This window comes from Gymnoscopelus braueri, assembly GCF_963280865.1.
Source record: "Gymnoscopelus braueri genome assembly, chromosome: 9".
In the NCBI taxonomy this organism is placed as follows: domain Eukaryota; kingdom Metazoa; phylum Chordata; class Actinopteri; order Myctophiformes; family Myctophidae; genus Gymnoscopelus; species Gymnoscopelus braueri.
Genome location: NC_137610.1, coordinates 4,539,682 through 4,561,740, shown reverse-complemented (window position 1 = coordinate 4,561,740; position 22,059 = coordinate 4,539,682). Strand labels below are relative to the sequence as shown.

General features: G+C 41.2%; 1 protein-coding gene across 1 annotated transcript in view; it reads right to left on the bottom strand.

The window, feature by feature from the left end:
• Positions 1-22,059, bottom strand: part of grm8b (glutamate receptor, metabotropic 8b) — a gene marked incomplete at both ends in the record, with an annotated part of 405,215 nt that overhangs the window by 159,799 nt on the left and 223,357 nt on the right. Inside the window, one exon of the mRNA XM_080438351.1 lies at positions 6,056-6,191. Within this exon, the coding sequence (XP_080294477.1) occupies positions 6,056-6,191 (136 nt within the window). The remainder of the gene's footprint in view (positions 1-6,055; positions 6,192-22,059) is intronic.

The following is a 22,059-nucleotide window of genomic DNA, read 5'->3' as shown; positions in this document are numbered from 1 at the left end:
ACAGCTTTAATTACTTGTTACTTTGCAGATGTAATTATTAATACAACACCTACAGTAACCACATACAGCCGATCTACAATGTGACGCGTTATGAGCTTGTATGTATATAATAAACAACCCATGCTGTATGATAACTTACCACATATGAAATCCAATTCTGTCTAGTCAGTACTGCGGCCATAGCTGAGTGGTTAGTGAGCCCGCCTAGAGAGCCAGAGGCCCTGGTTGCCCCAGGCACGATTCCAGGCCAGGCAAGCAAATGTGTCGATGAAATGAAATTTGTCCCTGAGCAAGACTCTTAACCCCTAATTGCTCACAGGCCCTCATTGGAAACAAGACCGCAAGGACTTTCATGAACAGACCTGTTAAAGGAATTATCCTTTACACTGTCTACCCGCAAGTCTGTAGGTCCCTGGTTCAAACCCCAATTTAACATGTCCAAATATAATTTACTGAACAAAAATCATGACTTTGTTAATTAATGCATGTTCACTTCTTCTCTATTCCCATGGATTGGATCCACCCCTCTCACCTGCTCTCAATCATCACCAATCACACCTGTCTTCACTCACAACTCATTAGTGGCCTGGTGGCTTTTTCTTTGAAATAATGTTTAGTTTTTCAAATATTTAACTTTAAGCGCCCAATGCCACGCTATTGGCCATGGCCATTTAAAGGGTAGCAACATTAACAAACAAATGAGTCTATACCTGTAACAATGCTCTATACACCAGGGAACCATATTACTCATACGCAGTGTTGCCTTTGCCAGGATTTGATCCCATGACCTTGCGGTTCAGAGCTCTTCCAACTGAGCTACCCAGACACAAGACACAATATATACATTGACATTTGATGAACGTGCAACTTCTACACTACAGATTTTTTTTACATCACTCTCCGATTTAATCAAAAAATCGAAGCTGTGTGATATATACATTTTGAGTTAATACCATTAATATCAACCCATGTCCCTCTGCACTCTAGCAATTAGTGCACCTGGTGATACCTAGCCTGTCAGTCATTGCCTGCTCAATGGTGCTGAAATCTCTCTCTCTCTCTCTCTCTCTCTCTCTCTCTCTCTCTCTCTCTCTCTCTCTCTCTCTCTCTCTCTCTCTCTCTCTCTCTCTCTCTCTCTCTCTCTCTCTCTCTCTCTCTCTCTCTCTCTCAGCTATATTGTTATCGTTGTCTTACCGCTCCCTGGTCCTGCAGACAGACAGACAGATCCAGTAGTGGAAAAAGTACTACAATGTTTTAAGTAAAAGTATCAATACTGCAATGTAGAAATACTATGTTACAAGCAAAAGTCTGGAATTCAAAATGTAGGCTACTTGAGTAAACGTATGAAAGTATTGGCATCATGTACTTAAAGTACCAAAAGTACTCACTATGCTTTCAAATGTATACAAATCTTTAGAAAATAGCAGATCTACAAGCTAAAGTAAAACAGATAGATAACATGATTCTTGATAGCATACTTATTTTGTAGTGTATAACTATAAACGATCAGTTTGTAATTCTATTGGTATAATGGTGACATTTGATATTTGACATGTTTTATATTGTAATGTTTGTCATTTATGGATCAGGTTTGAATTATATAGTTTCTATGAGACAGTGATGATGTATGTTGATGTATTTGATCTTTGATGAGAGTAAAGTGAGTCAGACGTGTGTTTGTAACAGTCAGCATTCAGCAAATTATTTTAGCGTTGGCTATAAAAAAAATAGCAGATCTGCTTGTAGATCTGCTATATATTTTTTTTAATTGTGGAACATTTGTTAAAATCTTTGACATTTTAACTCAAATCTTTGCTACTGCATGGGGGTCCCTGGAACAAAATATTTTGAGATGGGGGGGGGTCTGCGGACAAATACATATCATTTTGGGGGTCCAACATACGTTTTTTTTTATTTTTTTCTTCAAACTGTTTTTAGAAGACATTTATAGAATCCCATGCAGAAGCAAAGATTTGAGTTAACATTTTCGCTTTAAAAAACATATATTCAAAGATTTTCCCATATTTTCACGATGTTCCAAAAAAGAAAATAGCAGATCTACAAGCTTGCGCTATGAGCTTGTAGATCCGCTATTTTTGAATATAGCCCAAAGTATAAAATAATGACACAGATGCGTTCCTGGAGTGAATGGGTTAATCAAATTTGACTCAATTCTTCCTTTTTTTTTCACTGGCAAGTTGAGGTGAATAAAAGTCAATTCACTTCAGTAAGATGTTCTTAAATACTGTGACATTTATGACATTTTAAAATCAGACGACTTGTGAAATACTTCAGATGAATGAAATGCCGTTTGTTGGATGTCAAAGTCAGCGGTTGACCCCCAGGGGTCCCTGAGGGGGGTTCCAGTGGTTTCCCAGCTAAATGATTGATAGTTAAGAACCATATGGACCATTTGTGGGGTTTATATGGGAGTCTGTGGCCTAATTCACACCTAAGTACAGTACTACTCAAGTACTGTACTTAAGTACAATGTTGAGGTACTTTTACTTTACTGGAGTATTTCCAATTTTCAGTACTTTTACTTCTACTCAACTGCATCTCAGAGGTAAATATTATACTTTTACTCCACTACAAGTATATGAAAATTATTATTATTATCATTATTATTACAAAACATACATTAACCACTTGAGCCCTATATACCTTTTGGCCATTCGAAAATAGCAGATCTACACAATGCCATCGGCTATTTTCAAACTTTTTCTTTTTTTACATTTTGAACTTGTGAAATGGGACATTCAGCACAATGACTACTTTTACTGATACCAATGCTTTTGTACTTTTACTCAAGTACATTTTTAATTCCGGACTTTTACTTGAAACAGAGTATTTCTACATTGCAGTATTGATACTTTTGCTGAAGTAAAAAGAAAATAGTACTTTTTCCACCACTGATTACCTGATGGCTACTTTCTGTCTCCTTTTGTATGCAAACTAGGAGAGCGCCTGAAATACATCGTGTGTCTTTGGAAAAGCCCAGATTGGGAAGAAGTTTATTTTGTGTTATGGGAACGACCCCTCAATAAAATACACTTTGTGTTCAAACTGCAAACCTGCTTTGTGTGTTGGCTTGGGTCAGACTTCACAATTATTATTATAAAACATACATTAACCGGGAGCAGTATGGGTTAGCGCCCCAGCCTGTGTCTTCCGTGAGGAAGAAGCCCAACAAACCCACGGTGAGGCCTTTAGGAGGGGCCATTCAAGCAAGCCGCAAGGGGAGCCTGCAGTACCACCACGGCCCAAGAAACCATCACGCCAGAATGAAATGTTTGGATCGGGGGGAGTCTGGTGCAACGCTCAGGTCCTGGACCTGGTGAGACGGAGGAGGAGCCCGGCCAGGAGGCCACCCACAAAGCCTAGTCCCTCCACGTGCCAGAGCCTCTCCTCTCCCCCAGTCCCGGCAGAGTAGTTCCGGAGAAGCGGACTGAGGGGCCCTGTCTTTCCGTAAGAGGACTGACTGTGGGTAGCTACTGGGACGTAATTCGGGGCTTGATCAACCCTGGTTGGGTCACCTGGGCGAGGGTGTATATTTTTGCGGGACCTGAAACACCCAGGCTACAACACTGATGATACGTCCCAGGTGCATCCATGTGATGTTTTCTTTATAGTAACCAATTAAGCCCTATTTTATACTTATACGGCTATTCTAAAAGAAGCGAAGCGGGCTGCAGCCTATACAAACCAAACTGAAAGTCTACCGTGCGGTTGTCCTGCCCTCCCTGCTGTACGCCTGTGAGACATGGACTGGGTAACAGCCGGCATGCAAGGCAGCTCAATGCCTTCCATATGAAATGAGCCTCAGGAGGCTGCTCGACATCACATGGCAGCAGGACAAGGTCCGAGACACTGAGGTCCTCCACAGGGCTGACATGGAGAGCATCTTACACACCATGCTCAGGGCGCTCTCAGCTGATATGGGCTGGGCCACGTCTGTCTGTCTGCCCTCATGCCAGATGAGCGCCACTTTCACTGTAACTCACCCGGAATACGGAAATAACGTCATTTGAAGATTTCCGTTTCCGTCCGCTCCCTGTTTAACTTCTTCTTTAGAACGTCTCTTTCTGGAGTTGCCTTTTTTTTCTCTCGCCGTGTTCCGCGAGGCGCAGCTGTTTTGAAAGTGGTGCTACAGGAGAAGGAAATGTCGCGGATGGAATATTTTTTCTCTGGGCGACACACACATGTGTACCCTATGTGTTTACAAACAGTCAGACACGCGATCATAAGGGATTTACATTTTCTGTGGCGAGCTGAAAAAGTAAGAGAAGCGTGCATCTTTGGCAAGAAATTCACACTAGGCTGCATGAGAAGGGGGCCGAGCCGATTGGAATGTTTGTTGTCTGGGCGACACACACACATACCCTGTGTGTTTACAAATGACCAGGCTTGCGATCATAATGAATATAATTTTTTTGTGACCTGTTGAAAGTTAAAAAAAATTAAAACAATTGCTGGCAGTGGGCAAACACAGCCAGAAATTAATCTGGCAGTGCATGAGTTAAGGCCAGTCTCAAAAGCTATGGCCTGGATCCCAGAGATCCGGGAGCCAGTGAGGAGCCCCCACCGGGAGGACGTAGAGCCTTCGTCCTATACTTTGTCCGGCCAAACACTACCTGCTGACAGGCTCAGCCCCCTCAGCCCGTAGGAGTACATGCAGTGACAAATATCACCCACCGAGTGCCGCGCTATGAGTTTGTAGATCTGCATTTTTTTTTTAAATCATGAAAATGTGTGCAAATCTTTGATTTTTTTTTTTCAAAGCGAACATTTGTAACTCAAATCTTTGCTTCTGGGGGATTCCACAAATGTCTTCTAAATCCTATATGTTTTTTGTTTTTTTTTACTTATGTAGCTATAATATCAGTGGTTCTCAAACCGTTTCATGTCAAGGACCCCCAAAATGATGTATTTGACCGCGTACCCCCATCTCAAAATATGTTGTTCCAGGGACCCCCAGAAGCAAAGATTTGAGTAAAGAAATATATTTAAAAATATATATATATTCAAATTGTTGCACAAACTTTCACGATTTTTCAACATCTACATCTACAAGCTTACGAGCTTGTATATCTGCCTGGGCCTTTCACGGCAATCGGACACTGCATTCATGATTTGAGACATTTTGTTCCACAAATGTGTTTTGCTAAATTAGACCTGCTGTTGGCGCTATAACAGGCCAATGTGAAAAGGTTGGCATTTCTGCAGCGACCGGGCCAACGGTGCCGGAGATTAGCTGCTAACGGACGGACAGGACACACACACACACACACACACACACACACACACACACACACACACACACACACACACACACACACGGACTGACGGACAGGGGGTAAAACATACTCTCTCGCCATGCCTTTCGGCCTGGCGGAGACAATAATGGTTAAAGTGATTACACAGATGTGTTCCCTGTCTTCATGGGTTAATGTGATGATAATCAGATGGAGAGAGGAGTGGAAGAGGACGACCCCACTGTGGTGAGCAGTGAACTGGAGCAGTGAACACCTCACCATGCAGCTTAATTGACATGTTGTTATCGCAGTGTCTGGATTAACTACTGACCATGGATAAACACTCCACTAACAGCTACTGGATGAGTGTGTGTGTGTGTGTGTGTGTGTGTGTGTGTGTGTGTGTGTGTGTGTGTGTGTGTGTGTGTGTGTGTGTGTGTGTGTGTGTGTGTGTGTGTGTGTGTGTGTGTGTGTGTGTGTGTGTGTCTGCTGCCACAGGTGGTTGCATGATTAATTATTTGTTGAATTAGTTCTTGGAGGTGTGTTTATAGTGGAGTTTGTGAGTGTGTGTAGTGTCGTCCATGAGAGTGTTCAAGTGCATCCCTCTGTGTATGTGTGTGTGTGTGTGTGTGTGTGTGTGTGTGTGTGTGTGTGTGTGTGTGTGTGTGTGTGTGTGTGTGTGTGTGTGTGTGTGTGTGTGTGTGTGTGTGTGTATGTGTGTGTGTGTGTGTGTGTGTGTGTGTGTGTGTGTGTGTGTGTGTGTGTGTGCACACACGTGCGTGTACGTGCGTTCTAAGCACCTGATGTCGTCCTCGTTGGTGAACATGATGACGGCGCGGGCGTTGGGCGTCTCCAGCAGGCGCGTGATCAGCTTGTCAAACTCGCCGGGCTTCGGCTCCCTGGGGATCTTCAGAGACTGAGCTATACACACACCACCTGGAGAGAGAGAGAGAGAGAGAGAGAGAGAGAGAGAGAGAGAGAGAGAGAGAGAGAGAGAGAGAGAGAGAGAGAGAGAGAGAGAATTAGAATTTTAAGACCGCTTTATTCAAAAGTTTTTTTTCCAATGCCTTTTTGCAGTACAAGGAAAACATGACCCAATTAAGATTAGACCTGTCAAATAACAGAAGCAATATAGACATTAACAGCAAAAAACAACGACGCCAAAATATATACAAGACATAGAGAGAAAGAGAGAAGTTGAAATTGTTAATCACCTATCTAATCCTAATTCTAAGGGGCTTTATTGGCATGGAAACATGCAGCATTAACATTTCCAAGGCCAAAAGCAACAGTAAGCAATGGAATCCATCACATGCCTAGCACTCACACTAGAGCAAATGACACTGGTCACCCACTCAACCATCACTTAATAGAACAATGGCTCTACTACCTTCGGCAGTTGAAAAAGTTTGGAGTCAGACAGAAAACTACTGTAGGAGTCATTTTTATAGATCTGTTATCGAGCTCACTTCTTTCTATTCATGTCTTGTACAGTAACGCAACCAGTCAGGACAGAAATCGGCTTGAAACATGGTAAATAGAGCCTCTGAAATTAAGGTTGTAGTTTCACATCATTCCATCCTATTAGCATCATCCACTCCTCCGATATGAAACATCAATGGCTCTCTATGTGGGGCCGGGCGCCTTCAGGGGTCCTTGAGGGGAAGTTTCAGGGGGTCCCCGGCTAAGTGATCGATAGTTATGAACCAAATGGATGCTTGCAGGTCCATTTTGTTGTACAGTGTAGGTCACAGAGATAGAAATAGTATCACATTGGCACTACCTGTCCAATCTCCTCCCAATAGCTAGGATATATTAAAGGGATAGTTCACCCCCAAAATTACTTCTTTTCTATCGATTAATCACCCCATGGAGAATTGAATTTATGGATATTTTTTTTGTTTTTGTTGCATTCCTAAGCCAATAATTTGATGACCGGCAGCGGAGTCTCCTTTGTGTCTCCTACCGGTAGGAGAGTCTCCTTTGTGTCTCCTACCGGAACCGCTGCCTACCGGTCCGCTGGTCATCAAATTATTTACTTAGGAATGCGACAAAAATATCCATGAATTCAAGTCTCCTTGGGGTGACTAATCGATAGGAAAAAAAAGAATAGGTGAACTATCCCTTTAAAAGCAGAACATATACCTCCAACTGTGCACTTTAATAAGTACATACTAGGATCCTATAACATTTGCACTATTTTGCATATTCTATTATTACAGCATTATGTTATGTAATTATATAGAGATCGCCAACAGCCCGTCCGGAAGAGTCCAGTCCAAAAACCACAGTCCACCTCCATGCTCTCGTCCCAGTCAAAGAGAATTATGCAACCTTCACACCGATATAATATGCAGCTTTTCTTTCCCATTTCTTCCAGCGTTGGAGTGTTTTAATGAGAGCGACTGGTCCTCCCTCCCCTGACACTCCCCAACATGGAGGAGTGACAGTCAGAGATGGGAAACTGTTCTCACACTTATCATTCCATTGTTAAGAAAGAGTACGGTGTTCGTCAAAAACGCTCTTAGGGGATCCGGCAGGGAGGCACAGACCTCTCCTACAATCCTGGATTAAGTTGCCTGGAGGATCTAATGTCAGCTATCTGTCCCAGCAATGTCCACAGATGTCCCAGTTGGTCTGTATTTAATAGGTGTCTCAATCTTCAATCTACTACAAGCCAAGTCAAACTTTCTTTAGGCTTCAGCAGGTCTTGCCGAACCGGATGAAACTGCTTTACTCGCTGCAGGAGTTCTGAACATTAGACCCGCTTACTGTATAAAATGCTAGTACAGTCATTTTACTATCCGGTTTGCTTACATCAGCGATTTCCAACCTGTGGGCCGGGCCCCACTGGTGGGCCACAGTGTTGATTTCGTTGACTAAAACTATGACGAAAAATGTTGGTCGACTACCTTTTTTCACAGACAAAAACTACATAAAAACAACAATAAAACTAAGGCTAAATATATACTGACAATTTCGTCAACATAAAAAAACTAGACTAAAATGTTAGGACTAGTGGAGAAGAGATCCAGTAGAAAGAACTAAGAGAAGTAATTTTATGTTTGGTTGTGCTGTTGCGCTAGCAGATTACAAACAATGGTAGATCGGCTATTTTCAGCATGCAACCAAGTGTAAAATCAGCCATTACAACGTCATCAAGGCACCGCCCAAAATACATGTTAGTCGACTAAATCAACTGCAGATTTAGTCGACTATAATCTTATGATATTTAGTCGACTAAAATTGACAAAAACAAAAACAAATCAGATGACTAAAATATGACTAAATATTTTATGAAATATTTTTGTCAAAAGACTATGACTAAAACGAGATCAAAATTTGCTGTCAAAATCAACACTGGGCCACAAGGGTATTGCAAGTGGGCCCCCAATAACTTTATAACAAACGATTGCTGTTATAATATAACACTAAATTATGTCAAAGAAATGACACAGTATTTCTGTCTTTAAAACCATGAACATTTTGTTTTCATTGTAATACCATTGAACAAGATCTTAAAGTATACCATGTTGGTTCCACTGATCCAATACAAGGCCACCCATATCTGACCACTTAACACGGCGTCCAACAGGCCGCCGTCATGTTAAGTGGTCAGATGGGTGAGATTTTCAAGTGGGCTCTGATGGAGAAAAGTCAACCTCCAATGTGCTTTATCATCATTTGTCTCTGAGATGTAATCATTCCTGGTGACAGACACAGTTGGGCAACACGGGTGCTCCATTAATTGCTTTGCCATCTGGCTGTGTTTGTAGTCGCAGTGGTGTAAAGTAACTAAGTACATTTACTCAAGTACTGTACTTAAGTAAAATGTTGGGGTATTTTTTACTTTACTGGAGTATTTCCGATTTTGAGTACTTTTACTGGCAAATATTGTACTTTATACTCCGCTACAATTATTTGACAACTTTAGTTACTAGCTACTTTGTAGATTTTGATTATTATTATTACAAAACATATTAACCACTTCAGCCCTATACAACTCGGCCATTTGAAAATAGACGATCTGCAAGCTCACAATGCGTCGCGATGCGACACATTGTAGATCAGCTACAGATACAGCTTGTAGATCTGCTATTTTCAAACGATTTTTATACATTTGAAAATGTGTGAAATGGGACATTCTGTATAATGGTACTTTAAGTACATTTTGATACCAATACTTTCATACTTTTACTCATGTACATTTTTTATTCCTGACTTTTACTTGTAACAGAGTATTTCTACATTGCAGTATTGATACTTTTACTTAAATAATGTACGAGTACTTTTTCCTCCACTGTGTAGTCGGTTTGTGCCTCCTAACCTCCTCAGACAACCTTTCTTCTAATCTAAACTGTCCAAAATGGTGCATTGATAGTAAACTGCTGAAATAAACAATATGAATGGTGAGCGCATTGAGTTTCTGGCCAGTCACACACACAACGTTCTCATTGGTGTGTGTGCAAGTTAGAACATAATTGAAGGTCAAGATAAGAACTGCTGAAATGAACCTATACAAGGCGATGTGTTTGTTAGTTTTTTTCCTGTGCAATGATGTCATTCAGTTATTATTGACCCGTTAAAGCCAAGTTCGACTTCACTTGGACTATGTTATGCTGCAGTCTTAACACAGCCTGCCTCACACAGGGCAGACCTTAGACTTGATGATGACACACCTTCAGTCTTTAGGAAACCATTGGAAAACATAGTTCTTCAAAAATACAAAAATATCAAAGTACTGTGTATCAAAGGGCGCCCGCTACAGGGAACTTTGGATAGTAGGGTTCCTTTGACGAATACAACGTGTGTCCAATTGCATTTTAGGAGAAAAAAAACAACAACCAGCTAACTTAAAAGTAACGAGTACTTTTCAGCCTTCCTAGAAATTTTCTTGAGTAAAAGTAAAATATTTGTGTTGGAAATGTACTCGAGTAAGAGTAATAAGTAATAAGTAATAATCAAAGAAATCTAATACTCAAGTAAAGTACAGATCCTCAGAATACGTACTTAAGTACAGTACTCTAGTAAATTTACTCTGTTACTGTCCACCTCTGTTTACTTTACACCACTTGTGATGTCTAAGGTCTGCACACTGCTGTCTGCTTCTTGTTCAATTAATCCTCCAACGTACCTCCGATGCACAAACACCTTGCTGATCAACTTCAAACTCGCCGTGCGTATCGCAGAGGACCCGAGGGAGTGCGATGCTCAGCGTGAGTCAGTCAGAGAGATGGGTTTTCAGAACCACCGATCCCGACCGATATGCTATACAGATGTGACATTCCAACGTTTCAGAGAGCCTGCCATTGGCACTTCAGTGGAACATCAGTGAATTGTCCAAGCATTGTCACGGAGAAAGGAGGGGATTTGCCTCTTTTCACACCTGGTAAATCAGGCAAGACAAAGGGGGGGGGGGGGGGGGAGGCTTTTCAGGAAAAGATCAGGAAAAGTGAGTAGAAGTGTTAATATGTTGACTGGCAGGGACGCAATATTATGTCATCTCCCCAGATATAGCCATTTCCCCACAGAAAATAAACAGGAAGTAAACAAGCTTTTATTTGTTTTTAAAGAACGTCAATTCCGGGTCTGTCGTCATCAGGCAGTGAAAAAAATCATTCATAGGGTAGATAACAGCGCTATCTGGTTAGGGTTGGGTACCGAAATACGGTTCCAAGTGGGAACCGATAAAGAAATGGTGGGTACCGGGTACCCATAAACAATATGTAATTTCGGTTCTGCATATCAGTTCCTAGACGCGCTAAAAGCCGTTCAAACAAAGGCGTTTAGAAGTCCTACACAAACAGCACAATCTGATCAAAAATCACAAATCTGGTAAAACACCGTTGTATGGAGAAGTATACATCAGTTGAGTCTCTCCGTATGGAGGAGTAGAGCTGCTGCTTCTCTCAGAGCGCACTCAGCCCAGCCACATTCTTCCCCGCACCGCCCCTCCCCCCTCCCCTCCCCTCACTCACCACCGTCTGAACTGAAGTAGTAAGGGAAGGAATAGCCTGACCTGCAAACTTTGTAACCAAGATTTGCTGTTGTCATCTTGAAAACTAGAATCCACATGTCAGATGTCAGAGGGTGTAACATTAGTTGGAAAACCAGCGCTAGTTAAGAGCTTGCAGGGCAAAATAATTAACACCAGCTGTGAACGCTTCTGTTTGATTGTGTGTGCGTGTGTGTGTGTGTGCGTGTGCGTCTGTCTGTCTGTCTGTCTGTCTGTATGTCTGTCTTTCAAAAATGAAACTGAAAGTGACTTTTTCAAAAGGAAGGAATGGCAGACCTAATATTATTAATGCATTTTGGCTGTGTGCAATAATGCTACTGCAGACATTATAAAGCCTTTTGCTAGGCTATTCAATATTTGTTTTAATTTCTTGAATATGGCAGGGTAATGTTTTGAGGCATATTTGATCTCAATATGGCATAACAGCAATGGTACAAAAATACTTTCCTGTATTCGGTATTCGGTTTCGGCCAAGAAATTTCCATTCGGTGCATCTCTATTAAATAAACATTTGACCTCTTATTTTTTTACCATTTTGGAACCGAAATATGGAACCGATAAGAACTGGTGGAAAACCACTGAAAACACAAAACTCGTCAGAACTCGTCAGTGGCAGGCAAAGAGTTAATACAAATGGAAAAATTTAGAATGGTCAAACAAGTGAAAAAACACACTTTGCTACATGCAAAAACAGCCTACATACACTGCAATACAAGTTTGAACTCATCAACACAGGTGTATAGTGTTGGTGTATAGTGTTGGTGCTCTGTAACCCACGTTGACGCTTGGAAATAGAACCGTGCTCTGAAAGACATGCTTGTCAACAGGGTTTTGACGCAGCCTCTTGACACCTCCGCTGTGCCTAACAGTCATTAAACACAATGGGTGCGCTTCTGAAAGGTGCCGTTTTCCATGTGTCAGGGCCTTAAGAGATGTCTGAACCCAGTCCACACACCCATCCACAGAACCATAAAAGAGCTGTTAAGGCAGTGCTTCTCGAGGGGTCCTTGAGGGCGTTCCAGGTGGTCCCCAGCTAACGTATTGACAGTCAAGAACCAAATGGACCCTTACGGGTGTCAAAGCGATTTTGTATTGGGGTACTCAGAGAACATAAGGACCAGTGGTGGAAAACTTACTCAAATGTTTTACTTAAGTAAAAGTATCAATATTGCAATATAAAAATACTCTGTTAAGTAAAAGTACAAAAGTATTGGCATCAAAATGTACTTCAAGTAACAAAAGTAAAAGTACTCATTATGCAGAATGTCCCATTTCAAGTTTTCAAATCTTTTGAAAATAGCAGATCTATAAGCTCACAATGTGTCGCATCACAACGCATTGTGAGCTTGTAGATCGGCTATTTTCAAATAGCCAAAGTATATAGGGATGAAGTGGTTAATGTATGTTTTGTAATAATAATCCAAATCTACAAGGTAACTAGTAACTAAAGTAGTGAAATAATTGTAATAGAGTAAAAGTACAATAGTTGCCTCTGAGATGTAGCGGAGTAGAAGTAAAAGTATGGGGAATTGGAAATACTCCAGTACTCAAGTACAAATATCTCAAAATTGTACTTAAGTACAGTACATGTAGGCTACTTAGTTACTTTCCACCACTGCCCAACACATGGTCTGACTACAGCTTACACAACAAAACAGAACAAGCTCGGGGAAGGAACAACAATAATGAGTATTACTGGTAAGACCCCTGACCTAAGTGTCATTTATAATGAGGGGTTTGTGTTAAAACTGGACTTCAGGCCAGATCTTCAACTCCACAAGCTGCTCTGGTCAAGGCAAGATGTATATCTTTTGGAGAGAGATACACTTTGAGTTCATTTAAATGTGTATATTATCTCCGTTCCTATCGCTTTACGGCAAAAACAAGCCTCATTCAAATGGCAACAGCTGTGCAATGGATTACCCCGAGCTGACAATTGTTTTCCCTACACTACGACACCCCTGTGCGTGTAATGAGCCGATCTCCGTGAGGACGGCATTCACACAGAATATTCCATGATTTTTCAAAGGTACGTTAAAATCGTTGTTTTAGCTGGCAGCAGTGGCCCACACTATTACTCTGGCAGTTAAAGGGGAAGACCACCCATTTTCAATATTTAACTATGTCATTAATATAGCATAAAGGAGTTGTGTGGAAATAAGAAAAATTTTAAATGTTAAAAATTTTAAATGTTAAACCCAAATTGATTTTGGGTTTAACATTGCAAATTACACCGTGATGACTCATCATGGTGTAATTTGCAATGTTAAACCCAAAATCAATTTGGGTTTAACATTTAAAATTTTTAACATTTAAAAAATTTCTTATTTCCACACAACTCCTTTATGCTATATTAATGACATAGTTAAATATTGAAAATGGGTGGTCTTCCCCTTTAAAGTGAGCCAACTAGATGTAGATAGGGGCAGGATAATACAATGTATCTTCTTCCTGCTCCTTTTCATTTGTGGAATATGTAAAAGAAAAAAGAAAAGTTTATAAAAAGTAAATGAATGTAATCATATAAAACCATGTTATAACCGTTGCACCTTGTGGCACATAGTGTTTCTGTCCAAAACTGTTACTTTACAGGAAACTGAAAGCAGAACCAGTTTTTTTCTATGGATCCAATGCAGGTATTATTCAGTCACAAGCTCCTGTTAATACTTTTCATTGGTTCAAAATATACATAAAAAAAACACAGACAGACTTGAGCTTGTAGAGCTTGCATTTGATGTATTACCTTGTGTTGTCCTTGCTTAGCCTACTGTAAATCGCTTTGCAGAAAACCTTTTTTTCTTTTTTACTTGAAATATGGAGATCTGTAGTTTGCTACTTATAAGCAGCTGCTGCTGCCGCCGCCCCGCCTCCCGGCACCTGCCGTTCCGCCGCTGGCATCCTGCCGCTCCACCGCCAGCATCCCACCAGCTTTCGCTGTCCCTCGCAAAATAGTCAGTAGAAACCAATGGGCGTGACGCTGTCCGTATCTTTTTTTACGGCCTATGGTTCATACATGCGTCACCATCACACATTCCCCAACAACAACAACACAGCTCTGTCGTCTCCCCTACTAGAGCCTTGCATGGGCGGCGCCAGCCCGCCAGATGTGGCCGATCCATCAGCATGAATTGAAACAAACAGCGGTTGATAGCTAGGTGGCACCGGTGGCTGCTCTCCAGCCTTTAACGAGGGACCATAATAGCCCTCCATCATGGTCAGGCCTCCGCTCCATTACATCATTAGAGGCTTGAGGCGCCGCGGCGAGGGGCGATCATCTCTCCCCCCCTCGCACTCCAATCTCTCCTTGTTACAGTCCATTTAATGGACATCTGTAGCACTCCCGTCTCCCACCGTATAGTGTCTATAGAGCAAGGGGTCTTCAACAGGGGGGTCCAAGTACCCTAGGGGGTCCTCAGAGTTACTACAGGGGACACATGAACCACTTGAACCCTAGCATCCCTATTCTGAGGAGAACTTTAGCCAAAAATAGCAGATCTACAAGCTCACAACACCTCACACTTGCGAGGCGTTGTTTACATCGAGCTTAATACCGGCTTTCCCCTGATGCGCCCCTGCCACTGCCACCCATTGAGGAATCCAACACAGATGGGATTGAAACACATATCTATTGAAAGATAGGGACTAATACAGTGCACACAGGTTTCGAATGTCGAGTTGACATCCGTGGCTACAGGGTCAGCACTTTATATATATATATTTTTTTTACATGTACAGAGAAGTACAGGCTTTGCGCGCAGATGTCTAGTGACTATTAAGGGTTAGAGACCAAGACTATCATAGATAAGGAAGCAAAAGTCAGACGCGATAAAATACATCTATGATGGTCCCGATCCAAGGCTAGGGTTAGAGGTTTGAAGCGCCGACGCAGAGCGAGCATCTCTCCCCTCGGAATCCAATCTCTCCTTGTTACAGACCATTTAATGAAGATCTGTGTAGCGCTCCCGTCTCCCCCCTTTGTGTGTGGCTGCACCTCCCATCACCTCAGCCTCGAGGCAAGTGTGGTCTCTCCAGTGATGGAAGAAGTATTAAATTTTTTGGGCGGTGAAACCGCCCCTATAAGTGAGGTTTGGATATTTGTACAACAAATCCTGCGCTGTGATTGGCCCAAAATGTACAAAAATGTACAAAAATGTACCCCGCCTAACCCTGCACCGTGATTGGCCAATCACAGTCTATTCAGGACTGTGATTGGCCAGTGTCACATGACACATGTGCATAGCCCTATATAAGAAACCATAACTTAAAACTTTTTTTTTAAGTTATGGTTTCTTCCATCATAAAGAGTGTTTCAATAAATGTATAATTTTTTTGTACATGATTGGTTGACTCCATTCAGTATTGTGATTAGCTAGCAAGACACCGCCCACTTCACACAGGGTGTGATTTTTTTTACTTAAGTAAAAGTATCAACACTGGAATGTAGAAATACTGGCCTGTTACAGGTAAAAGTCCGGAATTCAAAATGTACTTTTACTTTTAATTTACTTAGTAAAAGTACAAAAGTATTAGTATCAAAATGGAGTTAAAGTACCAAAAGTAGAAAGTAATCATTATGCAGAATGTCCCATTTCACAAGTTTTCAAATGTATAAAGATCTTTTGAAAATAGACGATCTACAAGCTCACAATGCGTTGCGATGCAACACATTGTGAGCTTGTAGATCTGCTATTTTCAAATGGCCGAAATGTATATGTAGGGCTGTGTGGTTAATGTATGTTTTGAAATAATAATCAAAATCTACAAAGTAACTAAAGCTGTCAAATAATAGTGGAGTAAAAGTACAATATTTGCCTCCGAGATGTTGTGGTAGTACTGAACATTGGAAATACTCAAGTAAAATAAAAAATCCCCAAAATTGTACTAAGCACAGTACAGTACTTGATGTACTTAGTTACTTTACAGCACTGGGTCCCTCCCTATTCAAACTCCACTATACCAACCTGTTTAAGGGGACATACGTTCATGCTGTACATTGGGCAGATACTTGGGAATTTGGAGACAGGGGTCAAATTTGGAGACAGGGGTCAACTTCTAGCCTGCTGACCCCTTTGGTGTGATACCTGGCTTAAAAATAATGCTTGTGGTATTTGTTGCAGTTAGACATTTACAATTGACTGTAATTCAAGAAGTGAACTTTGACTTATGAGGGGTGAAGATTGGGGGTTGGGGGGGTTTACAGTGTAAATGGTAAATGGTGCATTTATATAGTGCTTTTATCCAAAGCGCTTTACATAGATTGTGCATTACATTCACCCATTCACACACACATTCATACACCGATGGAGGAGGAAACCATGCAAGGCACCAACCTGCTCATAGAGAGCAATCAGGGGTTCAGTGTCTTGCTCAAGGCCACTTCAACACTAACTCTGGGGGAGCCCGGGATCGAACTTGGAACATTGCGGTTCCCATCTGGCCGCTCTACCCCTGAGCCACTGCCGCCCCAGTGTATAGAGTCTATCCAATTCCTTGTTCCTTGTTAACATGGAACCACAATTTGATTCCTGAACAGAGAGGTCCTGCTATGGGACATTGGTATGAGCGCTATGCCACCATCTCTGTGATGTGCCACCAAGTGATAACAACACAATCAATACTGTTCATTACTTTAGGGTCAGTTGTCCCCTGAGATTGACAGAATGCGGTAAAAAAGCGAAACAAAACAAAACAAAACAAAACATAGACAGACAGGCTATATCTTCTGTTATCACTATCATCTATCACAGTCCAACTTCTTTTCCCCCCCAGAATGCTGATGAGCAATAATAGAAATGCCATTTCCCTGTCAAACTATCTAGTATCATCTGACTATATCTTGGAGCCTTTTTAATCCATTAAGACCGGGGAAACATCTGTGTCATTTTTAGATTCCTTTGGCTATTAAAACAAAAATAGCAGATATAGGCTACAAGCTCGTAGCGCGGCACTCTGTAGATCTGCTATTCTTGAAAAATCTTGAAAATTTGAGCAAATCTTTGAATATGTGTATATTTTTAAGGCGAACATTTGTAACTCAAATCGTTGCCTCTGGGGGTCCCTGGAACAAAACATTTTGAGATGGGGGTCCGCAGGCCACATAAATATCTAAAAATGTTTTCTAAATCCTAACAGTATGTTGCTATATCAGTGGTGGTCCAACTTTTTCTTGTCAAGGACCCCCAAAATGATATGTAAGTTTGGCCGTGGACACCCATCTCAAAATATGTTGTTCCAGGGACCCTCCAGAAGCAAAGATTTGAGTTAAAAATGTTCGCTTTAAAAAATAATATATATATATTCAAAGATTTGCACAAATGTTCCACAATTTTTCAAAAAATAGCAGATCTACAAGCTTGTAGCGCGGCACTCTGTGCCGCACTATGAGCTTGTAGATCTGCTATTTTTGAATAGCCAAATAAATGACACACAGATGCGTTCCCGGTCTTAATGGATTAATGGAGAATTAGGACACTCTGTCCTGCACTGAGACAGACGGGGTGAGAAAGGTGACAGCGCTCAGCTAATCAGAGGACAAAAAGAGCACGATTCAGCCAGAACTGATTTGACAATTATGATTCCTATCCGATGCTATCCTATACCCACAAGCCCTATTCAATCTACAAGCTGTTTGCAGCCCAGCTGTGTCTAACCACTATGAAACGTACTCCACACCCACTGCTTCTCAAAGTGGGGTCCGAGGACCCCCAGGGGTTCTTTGGAGGGGTTCCAAGGCCAAGGGGTCCCCAGCTAATTAAATGATTGAGTTAGGAGGAACCAGGGGGCACGGTGGCACAGTCGGTAGCGCTGTCGCCTCACAGCTATAGAAGGTCCTGGGTTCATTTCCCGCCGGGGACGCTGTGGGCGCTGGGGGCGTGTTCTCTCCTCCGTGTCATCAGTGCCCATACCTTAGGTGGGGTTGGTGAAAGGGCCTACTCTGTGTGGAGTTTGCATGTTCTCCCCGTGTCTCCTAGGGTAGTTAATACCCTCACATAAACATGCAGTAATCCTGGTCACTATACTGCCCCCCCTTGGTCAGCCAGGGTGCCTGATGGAGGGGAAAGGAACGGGTTGGAATAACGTGTTCCTTCCATGCGCTACGTCTAACCAGGGAACCTCCCCCCTGTTGGGTGATAAGAAGCGGCCTGCTTGCTCCTCATGCATTGAAGGAGGCATGAGCTTCAGCTTGGGCTCTCCCTAGGCTGGCAGAGGGAGAGTAGCGCCCAGGATTACATAGGCAATTGGCACTGGGTGAAAAAATATGGGTTACAAAACCGTGGGATAAAAAAATAGAAAAAAAGAGTTAGGATAGATTTTTGATTGATTGAATATTTTATTAGGCAAAAAAAATGTAAAACAGCACAGTTACATTTAAAATACTTTGTCTAACATGTCCGTTCATAAAAGTCCTTGCGGACTTGTTTCCAATGAGGGCCTTGGTATTCAATTCATAGGCGGAAGGAACCAAATGGACTGTATACGGGTCTGTAACTCCAACAGTGCATACATGTACGTGCTCCATTTAGACACTGTCAGAGTTAAATTATCAGTGATATTATAGTGTATAGATTGGAGTCCCACTGTCTATAGATAAACATGTATATCAAATAGCCTATTGCTTATCAAGAAACACTGCTCCACATCACATCACAATCTAAAATGGGAGTTTGAGGAAACAAGGGGAAGTTACTGTAGTCTGGAGTGAGGATTCAATCTCTATTAGTAACCCATTAAAACCAGGAACGCATTTAACTAAAATCATTGCTTCTGGGGGGTCCCTGCAACAAAACATTTTGAGATGGGGGTCCACGGCCAAATACATTTCTAAAAACGTGTTCTAAATCCTAACAGTATGGTGCTATATCAGTGGTGCTCCAACTTTTTCCATGTTAAGGACCCCCAAAATTATATGTACTTGGCCGCGGACCGCCATCTCAAAACATTTTGTTCCAGGGACCCCCAGAAGCTAATATTGGGAGTTAGCAGATCAGTGCCGCACTATGAGCTTGTAGATCTGCTATTTTTGAATAGCCAAAGAAATCTTAAAATGACACAGATGCTTTCCCGGTCTTAATGCATTAAGAAGAATTCCAGTGTTTTAGCTCTCAGCTATAGGCTGAATGTCCGGTTATAAGGTTTTACCGTACTACAAAGTCCACCAGTTCCACTGAAGCCAGGCCAGGGAGAGGGCATTTTATTCTCTAATTGGTCGTTATTATAGCAGCCATTGTTCCAAAACACAAACCCTCATACCAGCCTTACCAAGGAATCTGAGCTCAGCTGAACCTGCATTTAATGCCCTACAGTAGACTAGTGGTTCTCAACCACATGATTTCTTTGGGGGGGGGGGTCCCCAGGTGACAGTAAAGTGACAATTTAATGACTTTTAAGACCTTCTTAATACCTAAAAAAAGAGGGGGGAAAAGAAGTGCGAGGCGTTGTGAGGCTATTTAGGGTGTGGGGTCCCCAGTTCAAATGATAATTTGGGGGGGTCCCCAGTTCAAATGATTATTTTGGGGGTCCCCAGTTCAAATATGATTATTTTGGGGGGTCTGTATTTCAAATATAATTATTTTGGGGGGTCCCCAGATTAAATATGATTATTTTAGGGGTCGAGACCTGAAAAGGTTGAGAACCACTGCAGTAAATCAACGATTTCCAATGTGTGGGCCCGGGTCCTACTGGTGGGCTGCAAGGGTATTGCAAGTGTGCCCCCAAGTAATTGCCAAACCACTACGATTGATTGACTAGACAAACATTATATTATTCATTACATCAGTGAGGACCAATTACATGACGATAAGGTTGAAAATGGGTGAAGTCGTGTTTTAACCCATTAAATCTGGGAACGCATCTGTGTCATTTTACATTTCTTTGGCTTTTCAAAAATAGCAGATATACAAGCTTATAGCGCATCACTGCGCTATGAGCTTGTAGATCTGCTATTTTTGAAAAATCTTGAAAATGTGTGTAAATATTTGAATTTACAGTATATTCAACAAATGTCTTACCGTTTTTTGGAAAAAATATATGTTGCTATATCAGTGGTTCTCAAAATTCTTCATGTCAACGACCCCCAGAATGATATGTATTTGGCCGCGGACCCCCATCTCAAAATATTTTGTTCCAGGGACCCCGAGAAGCAAAGATTTGAGTAAAAAAAAATCGCTTTAAAAAATATTCATTCAAAGATTTGCACAATGTTCACGATTTTTCAAAAATAGCAGATCTACAAACTCATAGCGCAGCACTCGGTGCCGCACTTTGAGTTTGTAGATCTGCTATTTTTGAATAGCCAATGTATAACATATGGATAAAGTGGTTATACAGATGCGTTCCCGGTCTTAATGGGTTAACGGCAGGTCAGTAAACATCAGCAAGGAATAAAGTACTGGATCATCTGGGATAATTAATAGTGTTTTTATTTACAAGGTTCTGCTAAGTACAAACAGTGAGTAATGTTTCAATGCCCGGTGCATCTTCATCACAGTCATGTGGAGGGAAAAGGCACTTAAAGGGGTAGTTCACCCCCAAAATAACTTTTTTTCTATTGATTACTCACCCCATGGAGCCTTGAATTCATGGATATTTTTTTGTTTTTGTCGCATTCCTTCCTTTATTATTTGATTATAATAAATTTGTCCCCATTGATTCCGGTAGGAGACACAAATGCATTTGTGTCTCCTACCGGAATCAATGGGGACAAATTTATTAAAATCAAATTATTGGCTTAGGAATGTGACAAAAACTAAAAAATATCTATGAATTCAAGGCTCCAGGTGGTGAGGAATCAATAGAAAAAAAGTTATTTTGGGGGTGAACTACCCCTTTAATCCACTTAAATGCTCCGTACTTTATCATTTTCTGCAGTGGTGTAAAGTAACTAAGTACATTTACTCAAGTACTGTTTGAGGTATTTTTACTTCACTGGAGTATTTCAAAATTCCACTACTTTTACTTCTACTCCACTACATCTCAGAGACAAATATTCAACTTTTACTCCACTCTAATTATTTAAAACTTTAGTTACTAGTTACTTTGTAGATTTTGATTATTATTACAAAACATAGAATAACCACTTCAACCCCTATATACATTTCGGCCATTTGAAAATAGCAGATCTACAAGCTCACAATGCGTCATTCTGGGACATTCTGTATAAGTTTTTGTACGTTAAGTACATTTTGATGCCAATACTTTTGTACTTTTACTCAAGTAAATTTTGAATTCCGGACTTTTACTTGTTACAGAGTATTTCTATATTGCAGTATTGATACTTTTACTTAAAGGTAGGGTAAGTGATATTTTTTGGTAAAATATGTGTCTTTGGTTAAAAAGGTTAAAGTACTATATTATGATAGAAATCATTGCTACAGAGCGTGTGTTCGGTCACAGGGGTCTCTGCAGCTCTTTAGTAAAAAGAATATACGTACATTTTCAGGTAGGTGAGAGCACTGAAAATGCATTTTCTGTTTAATAAAGAGATGGAGAGACATGGGAGACTCCTTTTACTGAACAAACACTCTATAGCAATGATTACTATCAGAATATAGAGCTATTTAACACTTATTTTAACCAAAGTAAATCCCCTACCCTACCTTTAAGTTAAAAAAAAATTAGTACTTTTTCCACCACTGTCTTTTTATTTACAGGGTTCTGCTAAGTACAAACAGTGAGTAGTGTTTCAATGCATCTTCATCACTGTCATGTGGGGGAAACAGGTAATTAATCGTCTAGATGCTCCATACTTTATCATGTTCTGTTGGCTGAAAGTATACCGTATAAGTTGCT